Raw genomic sequence first — 23,290 nt, 5'->3', positions numbered from 1 at the left:
AACTGTCCTCAGGGAACAACGAAGAACAATGAGCAGTCAGTTCAGTGTACACCAGCCCAGCAGCAGTTCCCTGACTCTTATGTCAAGCCCAAGGATAGACGAAACAGCTGCCATTACCTAAGTGTCATCAGAATTACTTGGTTGCTGATAAACTGATTGGACAATAACAACTATTTAATCTAAATCATCTTGCATATTTTAACTCTGACAGTCAGCACCTAAATGACACTTAGTTGGCTTTTAAATAGTGGAGACATCTGTCAGTGAGAACTCAGAGTCATTTCAAGTTTCCTCAGGTCATCTGCTCTGCCTTGTATCTAGGACAGGACTCTGCACACAGCAGGTGTTGAATAAATGCTTACTGGGCCAGCCAAGTGGCTCAGCTGGTTAAGAGTTGGCTTAAGAGCATGACCTCTGAGCAACAGGGCTGCTGGTTCGATTCCCACATGGGCCAGTGAGGCTGCGCCTGAGCTGAGCTGTCGCTGAGCTGCCAACAGGGGGCACGATGGCTCAGCTGGTGTAACAACAAGATTGCCTGTTCGATGGTGGGCTATGCCCACCCACAACTGAGACTGAACTTGGCATCTTGAGCTGAGCTACGGCCCGGACGGTTCAGTGGATAGAGTGTGCGCTCTTAACAACAAGGCTGCTGGTTCGACTCCTGCATGGGATTGTGGCTACGCCCACCCGTAACTAAAGATTGAATTTGGCACCTTGAGCTGAGCTGCTGCCCAGATGGCTCAGTGGATAGAGCATGCACTCTTAACAACAAGACTGCTGGTTCGACTCCTGCATGGGATGGTGGCTATACAACTAAAGATTGAACACAGTACCTTGAGCTTAGAGGCCACGAGCTGCCGATGGGCAGCCAGATGGTGACTGGCGACCTCCACAATGAAGACTAAAGAACAACAGCTTAGCTGGCTGGTCCCCTTCCCCAATTTTCCAACACTGTTCCCCTCCCCCAATTCCCCAATAAAATAATAATAAATTTTTAAAAATTAAAAATAAATGCTTACTGATGGCAAGAACAATTCCTGTCACAAGAATACGCAGGCAGGGCCCAAACACAAGTTATCCACATGCCTGGAAACTCTCCCACATACCTGTAACAGCTCATCGCGAGAGATCTTGTCGTCTTTATCCAAATCATATAGTCGAAAAGCAACTGGTAGGGAAAAACAAGAAGTTAGTAGAAATTCAGTAGTGTTTTGCTCCTTCTCAAGGAACTAAATATGTAAAGGACAGAAAACTGACAGCAAATTAGTAGTTTTCCCAAGAGCAATTGCCATTGCTTGTGGAGCTTTTAAAGGCTTTGTAACATTTAAGAAACTGAGATGTGTCTCGTACTTGATGGCATCTTAGTGAAATATGGGGCCCTCCTTGAACAAATCAGAAAACTTAAAAAGTTGAAATGTCCTTTTTCTTATTTTAGAATTAAAACAAAAACAAAAACCCAAAACCCATAGTGGCTCTGTACATTATTAGGTCATCTCATAACCCATCAAGTCTGCTATACACCACTCAGGGGGAGCCAACAATAGGAACCATACAGGTACCGAACAGCTGACTACACAAAATACTGCTCTAGGAAAATGGCCACTGTGGCAAATTCAAGCCAAATTAAAAAAAATTCTCTATCACTTGGGAGTCCTGAAGGTAAAGAACTTCAGTTTCAAATAAAAATGCCAAAAACTTGATGATCTGACCTTGTCATGTTTCTCTCTTTAAGTCTTCTACAAAGTAGGATATATGAGAGAGAATTCAGAATAGCAAAAATCATTCACAGTACCAAGTTGCTGAAGGGATACCAAGTGAATAAATAGTGTGACAACACTGAGTGATTTTTTAGGCACTGTGAGAAACTGTCTGTGGGGGCCCAGGCATTAGGGCCTCCCAGGGTCAGGAAATGTTTTCAGGCTTTGGGGTCCGGCAGCCCTGACTCCCCCAGGCCCAGGTGGGACTACAAGGAAAACAACTTGTTTATGCAAGTTACTCTTAGTGCGCATGTGTGCTGGCACCATGACACTATTGTCATTGAGTTATAAAAACCCCAGTTGCGCTTAACTGGGCGCAGGTTCTGTGTTGTGCTGCTCTGCTGCTGGGTTTTGGGTTCTGGCTGCTGCGGGTTCTGGGTTCTGTCTGGTCTGCTGCTGCTGTTATAACTGAGTTCCGCTGCTGTTCTGCCTTTGCTGAATCAAGTGTTGCTGCACTCATGTCAGAGACTCTGAGGCTTTTTTCCCTTTGGGTACATCACCGCCGAAACCGTCCCTGCTTGAAACACTTGGACCCGACAGTCACACTGAGGAAATGACGCCCTTATAATCATAGCTGAATTTAGTGTGGTTTTGAGGGTTTGAATCAAGTATGCCACGAAGATTTTTGGTTTCTCAGTAGAGTGCTGTGAATACTAAAAGGCCAAAACCCACTGCTCTAGAGTTATTAAGATACACAGATTTAGATCTTGTCCTTAGGAACTCATGATCTCATAGAGGAGAGCAACATGTACCACTCACTTTAATACATTCTAAGTGCTCTTATACCTCTGAAATTCAGGGGACAAAGCGTATGGCAGATATGCCTTTCTGGTTCAAATACCATTTGAACAAGTCTGATGAGGGGTGGCATCCCAGGCAGAGCGAATACTAGGTACAAAGGCACGAGAACATGGATGAATTTCTAAAAGTTTAAACATCACCCCCACCAAAGGAGTGAATCCACTAAAAGTCGAAGTAAAAATTTTTTTTAAAACTAATTTACTCTTTGTAAGGTACATATTAGGATTCTGGACGGGGGGATAAGTGGGAGAGACGTTCTCTGATGTATTCTGTTTAATTTGATTAGTTGAGTAACTAATCTTTACATTACTCTACATTTACTCTACATTTACTTTACTCTACATTAGTTGAGTAACTAATCTAACTCAACATTAGTTGAGTAACTAATCTTTACCAAATTTGAGAATTTATATGCTTAGGAGGGTTAGAGTCTAAGGGAAAGAAGACAAGGATCGTAAGTGTTCCTAAAGGAATATGAGTTTAATATATTCCCCACCTCCACCCCCACTCTCTCTCTTTGCATCTGCTGTCATCTTTCTAAAATATCATAAAATGTGTTATCTACTAAACTATCTTTAGCATGATTTCGGGATTGAAACCTGTTTGCTATATAACCCGTAAATATCTATTCCTAAATTTCTTAATTGGGTAACTGGAATAAACACTTATGTGTATCCCTTTCTGCCTGAACTGCTTCTTTTTTAAAAATTAAATTTATTGTGGTGACATTGGTTAATGACATAACTTTCAAATGTACAATCATATAATACATCATCTGTATATGCACTGTAGAACAGAAGTCTACTCTCTTTCTGTTGCCATATATTTGACCACTTTGACCCTCTTCATCCTTCCCCCACATCCCTTCTCCTCTGGTAACCACCATATTGTTACCTATGTCTATGAATTTGTTTGGTCTGTTCATTTGCTGCTTTCTGTTTTATATACCACATGAGTGAAATTGTATGGTTTTTGTCCTTTTCTGATTTATTTCGCTTAGCATGATACTCTCAAATTTATCCATGTTGTTGCAAATGGCAATATTTTGTTCTTTCTTACAGCTTAGTATTCCATTTTATATATGTACCGCATCTTCTTTATCCATTCATCCATTGAAGGATACTTACAAGGTGTGATCAAACAATACAGTGAACATTTTAATTAAAAAAAAAATTATTACAGTAAAAGACACATTGCCATTAATTCCCCTCAAAATACTCCCCCTCGCTTCAAACACACTTATCCCATCATTCTTGCCACTTTCTGAAGCAGTTCTGGAATTCCTCTTTCGTGTCTTTAGTTACGCTGCTTCAAATATCCTGAATCATTTTGACTTTGGGGGAGAGCAAGAGCTTGCATGGTGCCAGATCCGGTGAATAAGGTGAATGAGGACACACCGTAATGTTCTTATTGGACAGAAATTGTTGTATATGTGACATGGAGAACTGTCATAATGGAAGATGATTTATGGCACACTTTAAAACACACCTCTCAACCGTAGCTCACACCCGACAGGCTATATTAAACAAGTTGAAACTTGTCACATACTATTACTATTAATAATGTTTGACATGCCACTATCCATATTGAAGATCCCTGTCTTTCCGTTGGACGGTACTTGGCAGCAGCATTCACTGTATTTTGTGACCACAACGGAAAGCCTCCATGTCACATCACTTCTGGTACGGTCGTTTCTGTCAAATAAAAACTTTACGTACGGTGTGTCCTCATCCACCCTATTCACCAGATCTGGCATCGTGCGGCTTCTGGCGCTTCCCCAAAGTCAAAGTGACTATGAAAGGTAAACGTTTTGAATCGATTCAGGACTTGAAGACATCCATGACAGCGCAACTAAAGATATTCATGAAACAGGACTTCCAGAACTGCTTCAGAAAGTGGCAAGAACATTGGGATAAATATGTTCGAAGCAAGGGGGGCTGTTTTGAGGGGGATTAATGGCAATGTGTCTTTTACTGTAATAAAAATTTTAAACATTCACTGTATTGTTTGATCACACTTCCTACGCTGTTTCCATGTCTTGACTACCATGAATAATGCTGTACTGAACATGGGTATATGTATCTTTATGAATGTTTTCAAATTTTTCAGGTAGATGCCCAGAAGGGGGATTGCTGGGTCATATGGTCTATTCTTCATTTTTTGAGGAACCCCCACACTGTTTTCCATAGTGGCTATGCTAATTTACATTCCCATCAGCAGTGTGAGAACGTTCCCTTTTCTCCCCATCCTCTCCAACACTTGTTATTTCTTGTCTTATTGATAATAATCATTCTACTAGGTGTGAGGTGGTATGTCATTGTGCTTTGATTTACATTTCCTTTATAGCTAGTGAAGTTAAACATCTTTTCATATATCTGTTGGCCATTTGTATTGAACTGCTAATTTTTAAAAAAGATTTTATTGGGGAATTGGGGGAGGGGAACAGCCAAGTTGTTGTCCTTCAATCTTAGTTGTGGAGGGCACAGCTAGCTCAGCTCCAGGTCCAAGTCGCCATCCTGCCAACAGAGGCACCTCCGCTCGAGCACAGCTCACTGGACCATGTGGGAATCGAACCAGCGACCCTGTTGCTCAGAGCTTGCGCTCTTAACCAACTGAGCCATTCGGCCAACCCTGAACTGTTAATTCTTGAAACCCAGCTGCCATGGACTAAATGCTTGTGCCCCCGCACCCCTCAAATTCACATTGGAACCCTAACCCACAATGCAATGCTATCAGGAGGTGGGGCCTTTGGGGGTAATTAGGATTAGATGAGGTCATGAGGGTGGGGCTGTCATGATGGGATTCGTGCCCTTACAAAAAGAGGAGACAGGAAGATCTTTCTCCCTCTGTCTCCACCTCCCTCCCTATGTGAGGATATAGCAAGATAGCCTTCTGTGAGACAGTAGAGGATTCTTCACCAAGTACCCTGATCTCAGACCTCTTAGCCTATAGAACTGTGAGAAATGTTTGTTGTTTAAGCCACCCAGTCTACGGTATCCTGTTATAGCAACCTGAGCAGACGAGGATACCAGCAGAGGTAACTAGAAAGAACACCCGATAGGACCTATTGGAAAAAACTGCAGCAATAATAGTTATTTCTTTTTTTTTTTTTTTTAGCTGAGCCATCCTGCTACCTGTTGGCAGCTCAGCGGCTGCTCAGCTCGGGCTGGACTCGAACCGCTGTTGCTCNAGCTGAGCCATCCTGCTACCTGTTGGCAGCTCAGCGGCTGCTCAGCTCGGGCTGGACTCGAACCGCTGTTGCTCAGAGCTCAAACTCCTGAGCGAGCTCTTAACCAACTGAGCCACTCGGCCGGCCCTAATAATAGTTATTTCTTAACTGACTTAGATTCCTGTCAGTCAGTTCTGGGCCTGAACCAGCAGAAACACTTTTCCCAAGATAATGAATGGTAAAACACACAATGCTTAAGACATTTTGTTAGGTTCTCTCTCTTTCCTTTCCTCTTCTCCCTTTCCCTGTTCTTGGTCCTATGACTTGGACTCTCTTGTCTTTACAGCTGCCTTCTCATATCTCCAGTTCCATGGCTTCAAATGCCATGTAATGCTGAGACTCTCAAACGTGCATCTCCAGCTTGGATCCCTCCTCCGAGCTCCTGACCTTGATGGCAGAGCAATATAGGACAGGAGTTAAGACTGGCTCGGCCGAATGCTAGCTCTGACACTTACTAGCTATGTGAACGTGAGCAAGTTACTTACCTCTCTCTGCCTCAGTTGGCTGAGAAGTGCAAAATCATACATTTGCTTGATGAAAGACCAAATGAATGGTCTCAGTCAAACCTTTACCTTTTAATCACTGTTTCTTGTTTGCTTTTTTAAAAAAAATTGTAGTAAAATATACATAAAATTTACCATTTTCAGGAGGCTGGCCGAGTGGCTCAGTTGGTTAAGAGTGAGAGCTCTGAGCAATAGGGTCACCAGTTTGATTCCCACATGGGCCAGTGAGCTGCACCCGAGCTGAACTGCCACAGAATTGGTGAAAGCGTGTGCTCTTAGCAGCACAGTTGCTGGTTCGACTCCCACGTGGGATGGTGGGCTGCACCCACCCGCAACTGCACGAATATTCCTTATCATCCCAATAAAATATCTTCATGCAGACTCTTTATTTCCCATATCATTCATTATATGTTATAAAACATTTAAATCATTTAAGAGGACAATTAGAACATTGAAAGGGAAGGTTATAGACCTACATGCCCTACAGCATTGTAAGTTGGGTTGTATCTTTCATGTAAGACATTAAAACCTCTCTGATCTGAAGGAGAGCAATAAGAAACCAGTCCTGGGAGACAAACAAAGCAGTAGCAGTACTACATGTGCTTGGGCCTGTGCCTACATCGGTACAGTTAAGCCTTGTTGGTTGCACTTGACAACTTGACACGTTCACTGTGGCATAAAAAAGAAAAAGGACAAAGTGTGCTCTCCGAGTTCCCGGAGAAACTATTTTATGCAGAAAATGGACCATAAACAAATTTGGTTCCAGAGCCTACATTTTTAAGTTAACATATCCTCTATATGGAAGATAAATGTGCCTCACTGGCAAATGTGTTGCTAGGTGTACGATGTTCAATTGCTTTTAGTCTACAAGAGGTGCCATCTTGCTGCTTCCATAGCTCTGTAGGAAATTCAAAGAGAACCGATATATAGACAGAGAAGCAGACATCCAATGTAGCTTTGGTTTCACTTTTGGTCTAAGTACATGAAAGTGATCCCTACATATAGACTGCAACAAAATTCTAAGTCATTTTCAGCTTCCTATAAAAGTTGCTCTGAAAGCCAAGACTGAAGTCATGGTGAAAACCATGCATAACTTGCATAGCACTTTGTTGTTATTCTATTTCATCCTAAAGTTTGCCATGTAAAGTGGTATTCAGACCTTCTTCCTATTTCTAACAGAATCTCACCCACAGCTTCTGGAGGGCATTCTGTCTCTCTGTCTTTCTCTGCCCCCTGTAAGATGTGGACAGGGAAGCATATAGCCCAACTGTCATGGAAAACCATCATATGGCCATGAGGAGCTATGCCTTCAGATGAAGCAGACCTAAGGATGGCAAAGCAGAGCAACTGAAAAAATCCGGGTCCTTGACAACACAATCAACCCCGATGTGTGCCTCTCCTGACCTGTGAAGTGAGATAATACACGTCCTTATTGTTGAAGCCAGATGATTCAGCTGAAGGGATCCTAACTCACATGCCAAATACTGTAACTACCAAGTACACCAGCGGTTCTCAACCTGTGGGTCACGACCCCTTTGGGGGTCGAACAACCCTTTCACAGAGGTCGCCTGAGACCATCGGAAAACACATATCTTCGATGGTCTTAGGAACTGAAACACCGCTCCTCTATCTGTCTCCATGCTTCAAGACAAAATTTCATTTATTTGTAATTAGAAATAAATATTTCACAATATATAATTACATATTGTTTTTGTGATTAATCACTATGCTTTAATTATGTTCAATTTGTAACAATGAAAATATATCCTGCGTATCAGATATTTACATTACGATTCATAACAGTAGCAAAATTACAGTTATAGAGTAGCAATGAAAATAATTTTATGGTTGGAGGTCACCACAACACGAGGAACTGTATTAAAGGGTCGCGGCATTAGGAAGGTTGAGACCCACTGAAGTACACTAATGCTAATTGGAATATTTTCTTTGTCAGTGTGAATTAATGCACTGAGACCACAGCAATTTATAAAGGAAATGAACTACAAAGAAAGAACTCCATAGATGTGTTGCATAAAAATATCTGAATCAAGCCATGGAAATACAAAGCTAATAAAGTGTAATTTTTTCTTTTCTTACTATTAACTGCTTGCTGATTGAAAGATCTATTTATAATATAGAGATTTTGAAAAACCACAAGGGGTTCAATTCATTTTACCTACTACTTTTTCTTTTCTTTTTTTATAATGGTAAAATACATATAACATAAAATTTACCATCTCAACCATTTTTATTTTTATTTATTTATTTATTTTTAGCTAGTCATCCTGCCACCTGTTGGCAGCTCAGCGGCTCATCTCAACCATTTTTAAATATACAGTTCAGTGGTATTAAACACATTTTTTTTTGTTGTGTAACTGTCACAACCATCCATCACAACTACAACTCTTTTCATCTCATAGAATTGAAACTCAATAACTCTCCATTCCCCCCTCCACTCATCCCTGGCTATAAAGGCAATTACCATTATACTTTCTTTGTCTTTACGGTTTTGACTATTTTAAGTACCCCATATAAGTGGAATAATACAGTATTTGTCTTTTTGTAACTGGAATAATGTCCTCAAGGTTCATCCATATTATAGCATATATCAAAATTTCCTTTTAAGGGCTGAATCATATTCCATTGTATGTATACACCATATTTGCTTATCCATTCACCCTTTGATGGACACTTGGGTTGTTTTCTCATTTTAGCTATTGTGAATAATGCTGCTATGAACATGGGTGTACAAATATCTCTTTGAGACTCTGCTTTCAATTCCTTTGGGCATATACCCAGATGTGGAATTGCTGGATCATATGGTAATTGTTTTTAATTTTTTGAGGAACTGCCATACTGTTGGGTCAAAGAACTATCATAATTTTGAACCACTGATAAACACAAATGACAAACTGAGATACTTGCAACAACAGTAACATGAAATAAATATGTCTTGTTTCTACTGGTGTCAGAGCTACAGGTGCTGCTATTATTCCTGTGGTCTGTTGCCAACATTCATAAAGGAAGGAAATACCAAATTTCAGTAGACATTGGAAGAAAAATATATACTATTTTTCCTTCTCACCTTCACAGATTTCTTTGTCTGTGGACCCTGAGTTAAGAAGCAGTGTTTTGCAAGATGCCTTTTTTTTTTTCTTGAACAGGGAAGTACTACTACCTTTTTAAAGGCAGCCCTATTTATACATGAGCATCTCTTTAAAAAACATTCTTCCTTTTGCTGAACTGAAATATCTCCATGATCCTCACTGCATAAATTCTTCTTCTTTTTTTTAAAAGATTTTATTAGGGAATTGGGGAAGGGGAACAGCCAAGTTGTTGTCCTTCAATCTTAGTTGTGGAGTCCAGTCGCCGTCCTGGCCCATATGGGAATCGAACTGGTGACCCTGTTGCTCAGAGCTTGCGCTCTTAACCAACTGAGCCACTCGACTGGCCTCATAAATTCTTTTCTACATGACAGACTTTCATATATTTGAAGATAAATCACTAAGCCACAGTCTTTCCTTCTTCTGACTGTATGCCCAGCTCTCTCAAAATCTTCCTTAGTGGGTGAAAAGGAGAGTTAAATGGGTCTACAGTTTCAGATTAGCTGAAAGTTCTGGCCACCAGTTTCACAACAATGTGAGTGTACTTAATATTACTAAATTGTAAACTTAAAAATGTTTAAGCTGGTAAGTTTTATGTTACAAGTGTTTTACCATGATAAAAAAAAAATCTTCCTTATGATAATGATTTATGGGTTTTGGTGCCTTCAAACTTCTAGTTATTCTTATAATGTGCTCTAGTTATCTCTGGGATCCAAAATGACATACAAAAAACAAAATACAGTTCCCATGATGTGTTCTCTTGCACACAGAAGACTTATCATTACTCTCATTCTAAATGATACATTTCTGTTCTTATGGCCCAATATTACATTATTTTGGGGTGAGGGTGCTGCAGAATAGGCAGTCCCCGGTGGCATCATTTTACATTTACCCTTAGATCTTGTTCATATGTGTTGCTGGACCCAAGTGCAGCACTCTAGTTTATCCCTTATAAACATTTATTTTGTTAGATTTAGTCCAACTTTTTTCAGCTTATCAAAATCCTTCTGGTTCTGATTCTGTGATTTCCTGTATTCACTACGCTTCCAAGTTTACAGTCAACCAGAAACTCAGTATATTTGCTAATTACATCTTCAACGAAAAGTCACTGATGAAAAAAAAGCTGCAAGAGCCCTGCCCCACAGCACTAGGAACCTCTTTCTGGTGTGACACAAACAAGTTCATACATTTTGGGTATTCTAACCTATTGCTCCATTGTGTACAACAGAACATTGAGGAAGACCTTATTAAATGTCTTCCTAAAATCTATTTCACATCAACTAATGCCATGGAAGAAATATGCAACAGCAGCACAGGAATGAGTTTCTTGATTGCTTTCCCAATGTAATGTTGGTTGTTTTTTAAAAATTGTATTGGGGAACTGGGGGAGGGGAACAGTGTTGGGGAATTGGGGAAGGAGACTAGCCAAGTTGTTGTTCTTCAGTATTCATTGTGGAGGGCACCAGTCGCCATCTGGCTGCCAGTTGGCAGCTCGTGGCCTCTAAGCTCAAGGTGCTGTGTCCAATCTTAGTTGCGGGTGGGCGTAGCCACCATCCTATGCAGGAGTTGAATCAGCAGCCTTGTTGTTAAGAGCGTACGCCCTATCCATTGAGCCATCCGGGCGGCAGCTCAGCTCAAGGTGTCGGAGTTCAGTCTTAGTTGCGGGTGGGCATAGCCCACCAGTGACCAGGCAATCTTGTTGTTACACCAGTTGAGCCATCCTGCCACCCGTTGGCAGCTCAGCGACAGCTCAGCTCGGGCGCAGTGTCACTGCCCATGTGGGAATCAAACCGGCGGCCCTGCTGCTCAGAGCTTGCATTCTTAAGCCAACTCTTAACCAACTAAGCCACTTGGCTGGCCCGGTTGTTTTCTTTTTTAAAGATCCTATTGGGGAATTGGGGACGGGCACAGTGTTGGGGAATCGGGGAAGAGGAACACTGTATTTTTCCAGGACCCACCAGCTCCAAGTCAAGCTGTTGTCCCCCAATCCTGGGGTTGCGCATGGAGGGCGCAAACCCAGCTCCAAGTCTAGTCGCCGATCTTAATCCAGCTCTGGGGGGGTGGGGGGGAGGCGCAGCCCACCATCCCATGCAGGAGTTGAACTGGCAACCTTGTTGTTAAGAGCTCGCGCTCCAACCAACTGAGCCACCCGGCCAGCCCCTATTGTTTTGTTTTTAGTTTTTATTTTGGAGTAAGTAGAAATTCATAGGAAGTTGCTAAAAATATATACAGGAAGGTCCCATATACCCTCTATGCAGCTTCCTGTAGTGGTGGCATAAATACAATATACCATCAAAACCAGGAATCAAACAGTGGTACAATCCAGACAGCATATTCAGATTTCACCGTGTGTGCTTGTGTGTGTGTGTGTGTGTGTGTGTGTGTGTGTGTGTGTGTGTGTAGTTCTATGCACTTTCATCACCTATGCAGATTCGTGTAACTACTACCACATTCAAGGCACAGAGCTGATCCACAGCCACAGGGCTCCAATGTTACACCCTGTTACTTAATGTATTGGGTTGTCAGAAAAGTCATGACGCATTTTTGCAATGAAAAACATAGAAAAATATTTCATGACTTTTCCAACAACCCAATATAATAAAGAAGCACATCTATTACAGTATCACAAAGTTGTCTTAATATTTTAATTCTACTTCCATATAACTGGTTTCCTTTGTAATCCTATGTATTTTACTCTATGCATTCTAAAACATTCCGAGATGGGGTCAATAGGATTCACCAGACTGCCAAAGGGAACTCACAATTTGGGAAAAGTAGAGCCCGTGCTGTGAAGGGAATTGGTGACCTTTAAAGTCTCCTCTAATCCTGGATTAGAGCATAGTTTCATAGAGCATAGAATGTCTCATTATTGTCTTCACCTTAACCAACTCACTGAAGACACGGATGCTCTCCCTCCTCCTCTGCAAATTGACCCAACTGCCATGGCGGCACAGTGTATGCTTGTACCTGACACGCTACATGAGTGTCCACGCCACCTGCTGAGTGGGATGCTTACTAAGAGTCAGGTGTGTCAACAATCCTAAAACTGTCTGTACTATTTGTACTTTTAATAAAATTATATAATTTAATAATAAAGAAACATGTAAGTGGAAAGTTACTGTTCCTAAGAAAATTAGATTCATTAGTTCTAAACAACTCAAAATTAACTCACTGGAAAAACAACTTGCTAAAGTTAAGTATGGCAGGACAACTGTAAAAGATTGAGGAAGAAATTGTACACACCTAGAAAGATTCTGTTCTCAGAAGGCTTTAGAGTACCTTTAAGCCCTCTTTCCACTGAAAGGAAACTGCAACTAGAAACCTCAGTCTATGCATTATAGATGTGCTCTACAAAAAAAGGCTCACAACTCCTATCAGCAGACCTATTCTAAAACAAAACAAAACAACTCTTGGTCCTCTATCAAAAGACTGGCCAGTGAATATGTTTTTAAATATTTTAAGATAAAATAAAATGTTAAACCATTTTATCCTTTTCTATGGTTCTATGCTATAACCGACTTTGTCAATTATTAATCAAGTCCTTGTCTGACAACATTGAATAAGAACATTTCTACCACACTAATGTCCAAATCAGACAAACATGTACTAAATATATGCTAAAACTCTTTAAATGTAAGACATGTGGCTTTGTCTCAAACAGTATTTAGTCTTGAAAGAAGAAATTGGAATTCACGAATACAGTATATAATAAATTTGAGAACTCATTAGAGTTCTATTTTCTTCTAGTCAGTTTTGTTTGTAAGTGTTCTGCTCTTCATTAAGGTAAATGATCTTGTGGTAAAAAAGAGCAGTATTTTATTACTTTGGTTCAAAAATCTTCCCTATCCTATATAACAATACTTATTTATGTGCTTCTTAAACTTTTTTCTTGAAGTATCAACAGAGGAGTGAATTCATATTCCTATAGACAGGTAGACTGGGGATATGTCCCAAGGGCCACAAATCAGAAGTTTAAGTCTTATGTACCATCTTTCAAATGTATGTAAATTTAGCATTAAAGTCTGTAACTTATCTGCATTTGTTTCAATATTAAAAAGTCTTTTATTTTTCTTTTTACTGACCTCTCTGTATACCACCATGCACCCTTGTAAGAGAAGCATGGGCTCAATCAATTCAATATAATTTCAATTCCAATTTTGGCTTGTGTTAAATGAAAAGAGAAATTAAATTTCACTTAGAGAAGTGTTGTAAGAGATTGGGCAATATCATACATGAACCAACAAGGGCAGAGGGAAATCTAAGGAACAAACATCCAAGGAAAGGAGGCAAAGAGGCATGGGGACAAAAATTAAATCTTGCACTAACCCAGCTGTCCACCTCCACTTAACTCACATTCAGTATCTATCAAATTCTAAGATGGGCCAAGGGTCTTGCCATTATTCCTCACAGGTGGGGCTGGATCTTTTTCACTGGTGTCAGTCACCCTAGCACTTACCACAGTGCTTTGCACACAGTAGGCAGTCTATGAATCAAAACGATATTAGTAGCTAACTCTTATTGTCAGGCACTGTTTGAAGTACTTGACACATATTAACTCATTTAATCCTCCCAACATCCCTATGTGAAATCCCTTAATACTCCATTTTACAAAAGAGGAAACTGAGGCCCAGCGATTTTAGTAATTTTCCCAAAGTCACATGGTCAGAAAGTGGCAGAGCTGGTATTCAAACCCAGCCAGTTTAGCTCCAGGGTCTGAGCTCTTAACCACTATACTCTTAAAATGCTTATTCAATAAATGAATGAATAAATAAATGATTTTTAAGAAATATTTTAAACTAGAAGACTTGAGCTCCTTACAGTGCAGTTTGTTGCTTCGGCTGTTCAGTGGTTCTGGTCCATTCACATCTTTACTCTTTTCATTATCCTCAATGGGTCGGAAGTGAGCCAAAGTTCTCATGAATCCTCGGAAGTTTACCTGGTCCTCTCTGTTTGGGAAACATAATAAAGACATGTCAATTAAGGTGATTATTTCTTATGAATTCAATATATTAGCAATAGCCAATAGATAGAATGGCCTGAGAGTCCATTTAGTGAGGTCCCTTTCCATATGCATAGTACTTTAGGGCTCATAAAAATATCTTCATTTAAGCCTTACCCCAACCCTGTGAGGTAGGTACTATGATTCCCACTTCATAAATATTAACCAGTGTCAAAGTCACCTATTGTATACTTTTTCCCAAGGAAGATTTTGAGTAGCTCCAGGGTTACACTATTAGGCAAGCCAGGACTTGAACTCACTGTTTTAGACTCTGCAGCAAGCAGCAAAGTAGTCATTGCAGCCCAATGACTCCCCAACCACCTCTCATGTCTCCCCTGCAGTCACATACACCTAGTAGTATTTTAAGGTTAAGGAATATTATAGAAAAGTGCTTTTAAAATAAAAGTATATTTAGTTATAAAAGCAGTAAATACATTTCTGGAAATTTGGAGTAAAAAAGTAGAAAGAAAAAAACCATTCCAAGTTCTACCAATCAATTACAACTATCATTAATATGTTTTCTTCCAGTAATTTTTCTATGCTTTTTGGGTAATTGTGAGCACAGTGTATGTGAAATTTTATCTTGCTTTTTAAAACTTTTAAGCATATTTCCAATCAATATAAACACTTTGAAACATTTTAAATGTCTGCATAATAATTATGTGGCTGTATCATGATTTTATCATTCCCTCATAACTGATAGATATCCCCCCATTTTTCATGATAGTTTGTTTTTGTTTATTTGTTTGTTTTTTTAAAGATTTTATTTGGGAATTGGGGAAGGGGAACATTGTGTTTTTCCAGGACCTATAAGCTCCAAGTCAAGTTGTTGTCCTTCAATCTTAGTTGTGGAGGGCGCAAGCTCAACTCCAAGTCCAGTCGCCGCTTTCAATCTAGTTGCGGGGGAGGGGAGAGTGGGAGAGGGGCGCAGCCCACCATCCCATGCAGTAGTTGAACTGGCAACCTTGTTGTTAAGAGCATGTGCTCTCACCAGCTAAGCCATCCAGCCACCTACTGGCAGCTCAGCTTGGGCGCAGATCACTGGCCCATGTGGGAATCGAAATCGGCAACCCTGTTGCTCAGAGCTCACATTCTAACCAAGTAAGCCACCCAGCCAACCCCATGATCATAATGTTTTGAAAGACCTCTTTGAGTATAAAGCTTTTTTGGTACTTAACTTTAGAGGAAATCTTTTTATTGAGCCATAGGCTAATCAATAATCTTATAAGAAATAATTCTAAAACTTGAATAAATGAAGAATGTTCTTTAATATTAAAAATGAATGCCCCATGAGACATAGTCATTTATCTAAAGCAATCATGGAAAGAACAGGTTGCCTGGTTCCTGTGGCTGCCTAAAAAATAAATCCCAGTCTTCGTATGTCTCACTGAATAGATCTGGTATGTTGGGTCTCTTTGTACTCAAAAGAATAACCTTTAGTTCTTCAGGGTAACTATACTACTAATGGAGCAGTATATGGTTAAAAATGTAAGATCTGAGGAATTAAGTAATGCGGAGTAAGATTTGAATCATATGCCAGAACAAACAGGTTAATGAGTACATATATTATTGACATGATGTCTCTGAGTAAAGGTAACTACCAATGTTCCACTTTCGAATCTCATGCTTAAAAAAAAAAAATCCACCTGCACAGGACTAGACAAATAAAACCCTGGAAGCCAAAACCTGTATCTGATTAGATAGAGCAAGAAGCAGGGGTGCAGCTTGCTAAGAGCTTAGTGGTGTAGCCCAGTGTGGGCCTCAGCTTCCTCGTGTACACCTGCCTAATGTCCTTAGCAGTGGATCCCTAGGTAGGATGGCAGGCGATACTGTAGACACAATAAAGGTGGTTTGACCTTTTTATAAAACAGCTCTCCACAAGCAGTTTCTTCAAATCAGTAGTGACTGGGGGAGGGGGGAGGGCTGGCAAAATCACTCTACAAGGTTTACTTTTCATTGGAAAAGGTTTGAATACAAAGCATAGTTGTGAAAGTTTTCTTTAGAAAGAAGGTTCAATGCTCTGTATGGGCTAAAAGAGGAAGTGGAAAAACGGAAGAATTCAGCACAAAAACCACACCTGAAACAAACAGGCAGTCAGAAGGAGGGGGAGGAAGGGTAGGAGATTATTCATGATTAACATCTGAAAAGAGCAGGTGTCAGCCTGATTGGATTCCCATCTTTACACAAACTGGTGCTAGTGTTCCTCCTCTGACTCTCACTCAGATTTACTGAGTACCCAACTTCTCAACTTGCAAATTCTTTGCTCTCTATTCAGAATTCTAAAATTTCCTCTCTAGGCATTTTACCCAACAACAGTATCCTCACTGACGCATAGTCTCATTATTAAGAACTGGTGGCCGGTTGGCTCAATTGGTTAGAGAGCAGTGCTCATGACACCAAGGTTGCCGGTTCGATCCCCACATGGGCCACTGAGTTGCATCCTCCACAACTACATTGAAACAACTGCTTGACTTGGAGCTGATGGGTCCCGGAAAAACACACTGTTCCCAATTAAAAAAAAAACAACTGGCAACCATATAACTTTTCAAAGTCCTATGAGTCATATAGACAAGTCACAAGGAACCAGGAAGAGACTGTTAAAGAGATTACTTAAAACAAGATTATATAATAAGCTTTATTCACAAAAAGGTACCTAATCAAATGAGTAAATATTTATTTACTCAGTATTTTGAAGGCAGTATATTAGGTAGTGAAGCGTATCAAAAGCCTAGCCTTAGATTAGACAAACCCAAAACTATTTGAGAAAGTGTGTGTAGTGGTGGGGGAACTGTATCTTTAGTCAATGTGGTAGAAGAAAAAAAAAGGCTGTGGAAATGTTCCAGATTAAAGGAGGTTCAAGAGACATGACAACTGACTTAGACTGGATCTTGTATTGGAGGGGGGAAAGTGCTATAAAAGACATTATTGGATGAACTGATTAAACTGGAATATGAATAATATACTGGAATAAAATAGTGGGGGAAACAGGTGAAGGTGGTCAAAGGGTACAAATGTCCAGTTATAAGATGAATAAGTTCTGGCAATGTAACATACAGCCTGGTGACTATAGTTAACAGCACTATATTGTATATTTGAAAGTTGCTAAGAGAGTAAATTATAAAAGTTCTCATCACAATACAAAAGTAACATATATGTTATTTAACCTCATTGTGGTAATCATTTTGCAATATAGACATATATAAAATCACTATGTTGTATACTTTAACTCACACAATGTTCTATGTCAATCATGTCTCAATAAAGCTGAAAAAACTATATATATTTTATATTATTAAAGCACTTGATAGGTACTGTAATTGTAAATTACACACTGGTTTCAAAGACAATATGAAAAAATAGTGTAAAATATATTAATAATTTTAAAATATTGATTTCATATTGAATGATAATATTTTGGATATGTAGGGTTAAATAAAATACATATTGCCAAAGCTAATTTAACTTGTTCATTTTTACTTTTTTAATGTGGCTACTGGAAAATTTATAACTATGTATGCGGCTTGATTACATTTTTATTGGCTAGGGCTGAGAGAGACAGAGAGACAAATGAGGCAAAATGCTAACAATATAACAACAGATGCATGTGGGTAAAAGGTATACGGGTGATCTTTGTACTATTTTCAATTTCTGCAACTCTTGTAAATTTGAAATTATTTCCAAATAACAAATTTTAAAGAGTTTAGTTTTACATCAAAGATAAACAGAGGTTAAAGACAGAATTTTAAAAATGGGCTCATATACCTATTTGCAGTTTAAAAAGGGGAAGAGAGTAGAAGAGAGGAAATATTCTAAATACGATCAAGTTAGGGATGCCTAATATATTCAGGATCATGGCTTGAGATGACCTGACCAATATCATTAGTCTCGACTAGCCTCAGAAAGTAGGCCCAACAACTATAGGGACTCACCCCTCTGGAAAGAAGGCATTGATGATCCGGTCCCCCAGTGGGTTGATGGCAAGTTCTGGAATCCGCTGGAAATCTTCCCGGCTGCCAAGAGAATCACCCTGAGTTAGAGACCACTGGCCCTTAACATGCATGAATTCTTTCAGTCATGCAAGAGTACAACCTAGCAAGGCAAATTATACAAAATAACTGCAAAGAATAGCACTTTAACACCTGCCAAGTGTTTCTTGCACCAACTCAGGAGTAGAAGCCACATTTGACAATGCCACATTCCAGTGAATTCAGCACACAGGTTATGTCAATAAACCACTGACGAGCTAATACTCAGTTGTTCCTGTAAATGATTCTTTGAACATTACCATTTTGTAATCAGTTATTGAGTTTGGAGAATAAACAGCAAATGCAAAGTATCAAACATTACAAAGCTTGAATATGGGAGAGAAAAAAAAAGCTTGAATATGGGAGCAAAAACCCTTGGTAAGGAGGCCTACAGCACCTAGAAATAAAAGGAACTCTTAGGTGATATTTACATTCAAAGAAAGAACAAAATGTGACAACTAACTGATTTCCATACTTCCTTGCTCTGATTATGGCTTTTCCCTCCATTGTCTTCTACAAACTAGAGCTAAGAGACGTATTTAACCCTCGAACATGGCAAGAGCAGTCATCTTCTCCTAACTTGGAAGTGATACTGAAGTGAAGTTACCATTCACTGTATACATATCATGTACTGCTCTGTTGATATACATTATCTCATTTCTTCATGCCAACATTTTATCTATACCCTTTTAGAGCTAAGGAAATCGAGAGTCGATGAGATAAAGTAACTTGCCCAGTGCTACAAAGTTAGTAAGTGGTAGAATTGTGATTTAAATTTAATTCTATAAGTGAAAGCACATGTTTTTTCCTAAAACCTGCATTTCTTTCTTACATTAAACTTTCTGAAAGAGAGGTATTCTCCCCAAAAAGTGTTCAATAAGTGTTTTCAAAAAAAACTTCCTAGAGTCAAGGGAATTGTAATAGATATGTATGATATTGGGGGGGAAGTGGGGTGGCGGATTGGGGGAGGGGGGTTGTCACCTCGAGGGATAAAAAGTATAACTATTGCACTGTGTTGTACAGCTGAAACTAATTCTAAATAATGTGTATTTTACAATAAAAAAATAATTTAAAAAAAAAACAAACTTCTTGGTTGATATTCTGTGCCATGAGTATAACACTGTCTACAACATAACTGTGGTGTACTCTTCAAAAATAGCAATGCCATGAAGGACAAAGAAAGGCAGAGGATTGTTTCAGATCAAAGGGGACTAAAGAGACACTCAATGAAACTCAATGAATGATCCCAGACTAGGAAAAAAAATGCTCTGAAGGACATTACTGAGCCAATAGGTAAAAATGAAAATGGACCATTTTGAATATGGAATCTTACGTACTAGTGCTGTATCAAAATGCTAAATTTCTTGATTTTGATAGGAGAATGTCCTTGTTATACGAAATACATACTGAAGTTATGTGGGAAAATGTTAACAATTGGTAAACCTGGGAATCAAGTATGTGAAAGAATATAAATTCAAATAAATCTTGATTCCTGCCTTCAAGGAGGTTACTAACAGAAGAGATAAAACTTACTCTTCCACCCTCTTCGTACTAAATGCTAATGTTCCTATTTACCCAGGAGCCTTTAACAGTCTGTTCCTCTTGTGTTTTAACATTTACACAGCATGTAATTAATTCAACAAGCTCATCTCCACCACATCTGGTGGTGACACAGGTAGAAACTAACCTAGAGGACTAAGCACAAAGCCCTGGAATAATAACTCTGGATTCTAATCTTCCTTGATCACTCAGGGTAATAATTTTAAGTGGGTTGCTTAAGATGATAAAAGATAAAGGAAATTACTGAGGTCCTGATTATCTAATTCAACAAACGTGTACTAAGCTAAAATGAAGCTCCTCTTGACAGGGGTTAAGAAGCAATAACTACTTCCTTTTAATGAACATTAAGGCTGATTTGAATTGCATAGCCTCATAGCTCGGTTTAATGTCTAACAAGCTTAAGTAATTTTAGCTGAGAAAAAGCACAGTTTAAATACCAGCTCTAGTATCAAATGGCAAGTGCACACCCTAGCCTGAATTCCTTCAATCCGAATAAGGGATCTAGTTTAGGACTTCCAATGTCCATAAGGACCTAAACCAAGTCTTTTGATACTTTTAAACTCTACTCTTGGAAGTTAGATTGTACATACAGTGTTATTCCTGACTTCTAACACCATAAATTAGATTAGCACAGAGGATATTTAAACAAAAAACCTCATCTTTGTTTTGTTTTTAGCTGAGCGATCCTGGCACCGGTTGGGCAGCTCAGCGGCAGCTCAGCTCGGGCCGGGACTCGAGCCGCTATTGCTCAGAGCTCGCACTCTTGAGCGAGCTCTTAACCAACTGAGCCACTCGGCCGGCACCCATCTTTGTATTCAGATGTTGACCAGGCTCTTCTTGACCTGACCTACAAAGGACCATTTCAGGACCCCTTACAGGACCCAGCTGACTTTTCAGAAAGACCAATTTCAGTGCCAGTGGTATAGTTCACCCAAAATAATGGCATCTGCAGAAAGTAAGATTTGTGAGGTTCCACAATATATTTCCATTCTATGAAATACCGATCTGAAGAGTGATTCATGTAGGAGAGTCTACAACAGCGGTTCTCAACCTGTGGGTCGTGACCCCTTTGGGAGTCGAACGACCCTTTCACAGGGGTCGCCTAAGACCATCGGAAAACAAAAGGATATTTACATTACGATTCATAACAGTAGCAAAATTACAGTTATAGAGTGGCAACGAAAATAATTTTATGGTTGGGGGTCACCACAACATGAGAAACTGTATTAAGGGGTCATGGCATTAGGAAGGTTGAGAACCGCTGGTCTACAGGGGAACAGCAAATAAATTTGGCAAATACAATACTCCCCCCTCCTGAAGATGCCCAATTCACTTGAGCATATTAAAGATACTGGGAAATCCCATAATAAAGAAACCAGCTTAACCTTGTTTACCAAGCTTTCACACAATTTGGTTGATAACTTGTTTGTTTCTTTTTTTTTTTAACACAACACTTATTGGTAGACCAAGGAATTTGTGTTCTATAAAACACACTTTGGGGAGAATCTCTGAAAGCACTTTGCAGAAGCTCCATTCCTAACCAAAGTCTTCCATAGTTTCCGCTTTATGTTCCCATTAGGGCTGACAATACAAAGGAATACAGAATGCTTTGGACAATACATTATAGCCTCTCCCTCTGCAGAATTTGGCTTTGGGCCCTAGACATGGAGCATCTTGAAAAAGGAAAGTGAAGAAAATGTAGACAGAGGGAAAAATATTTCTCCTTATCACCTTCTTAATAAAGTGGAACCGGCTCCAAGTGACAAAAGATTGGAGATGACTTGTATTGGGCTGAGACCCTGATGAGTTCTGGAAAGGTCAAGAGAGGCCTTGAGCTGAGTTTGGCAGCAAGAGGCTGGGAGACTAAATCCTCTGTACTACAGAAGAATTTGAGTAACCAGAAAACCTTGAAAGGTGGAGGGAGTAAAAAAGAAGATGGGGCTGGGGAAGAGGTAAGACAATCTAAAACGATGGCCAGAGGCTACAACGGCCACTGTCAAGAGACACAACCAGTGTGAAATCCCTGAAATCCCTGATAGTGGGTGGGTCCAACAAAATGATTTTACATACATATGCTAGTTGTTTACTACATAGTACAATGAGGTAATTTCTTGTGTACTCAAGGTGGCCTGGGGCTTCTCCCATATTTTAATCCACACCATGATGGAGATCAAAGAACAGATTTAAGACCTAGTTCTTTGAAAGATGAGTACAAAAAAAAAAATTAGATCCAGGTAACCATGAAATAAAAAATAACCCCATCAATTCCTACCACCTCTTCTCCCACCAAGAATTTGTACAAACCAGCACTGAAAACAGTGCTTTGTATATCACAGGCACTCAATAAACACCTATCAAATAAGTGAGTTAATTCACTGGCTTTCTACAGTGTGAAATGCGGTTTCAGGAGTTGAGCAAATCTTACTTAGATTTTCAAGGAACAAGTAACATTAGCTGACACCTGGAAAGTTTTCACCCCTTTCTAAAGAGAAACAATTCCTTTTACAAAAGCTTTTCCATTGTTTTCCAGCAAATGGTGAAAGTGATAAAAACACATACATTTACAAATCACCCACTTTCTACAAAGAAATGGACTCACAACTATTTGGAATCTATATCTTTACTTCGTGGTTAAATCTGACTTTATGAGGAATATGCAATCCCAAACTCAAGTAAATTATTCAAGTATTAGAGCTGAAGGGAAAAAAAGAAAGATTTCTAGTCTGATATAATTTTCAACTGCAAATTTACATAGTCTCTTCAACAAATGATGCTGGGACAGGTGGATATCCACATGCAAAAAACTAAAGTTTGACTCTTACTTCACACTATATATGTATATATATTACATATATACATTTTGTAAATATATACAAAAATACATTATATATATATATATCAAAATGAACCAAAATATAAGAGCTAAAACTATAAAATTCTTAGAAGAAAACACAGGGGTAAATCTTCATGATCTTGGATATGGCAATAGTTTCTTAGATATACCACCAAAAGCACATGCACCAAAAGAAAAATCACATAAATTGGACTTCATCAAAATTTAAAACTTTTGTGCTTCAAAGAACAATATAGAGAGTGAAAAGACAATCCACAGAATACGAGAAAATATTTGGAAATCATATATCTGAAAAGGGTCTAATATCTAGAATATAAAAATAACTTTTTCAATTCAACAAAAAAAAGACAATCCAATTAAAAAATAGACAAAGAACATGAATAGGCATTGCTCCAAAGAACATTTACAAATGATCAACCAGCACATGAAAAGGTGCTCAACATCATTAGTTACTAGTG

General features: G+C 39.2%; 1 protein-coding gene across 1 annotated transcript in view; it reads right to left on the bottom strand.

Moving 5' to 3' along the window:
- Positions 1-23,290, bottom strand: part of CHP1 (calcineurin like EF-hand protein 1) — a 40,464-nt gene that overhangs the window by 5,413 nt on the left and 11,761 nt on the right. Inside the window, exons 3-5 of the mRNA XM_019645000.1 lie at positions 18,323-18,403; positions 14,213-14,340; positions 1,107-1,168 (exon numbers count right to left, since the gene is read on the bottom strand). Coding sequence (XP_019500545.1) covers positions 1,107-1,168; positions 14,213-14,340; positions 18,323-18,403 — 271 coding nt within the window. The remainder of the gene's footprint in view (positions 1-1,106; positions 1,169-14,212; positions 14,341-18,322; positions 18,404-23,290) is intronic.

Source organism: Hipposideros armiger, unplaced genomic scaffold (assembly GCF_001890085.2).
Source record: "Hipposideros armiger isolate ML-2016 unplaced genomic scaffold, ASM189008v1 scaffold_92, whole genome shotgun sequence".
Classification (NCBI taxonomy): domain Eukaryota; kingdom Metazoa; phylum Chordata; class Mammalia; order Chiroptera; family Hipposideridae; genus Hipposideros; species Hipposideros armiger.
Note: the sequence above shows the minus strand (reverse complement) of the source record. Positions and strands in the feature narration are given on the sequence as shown.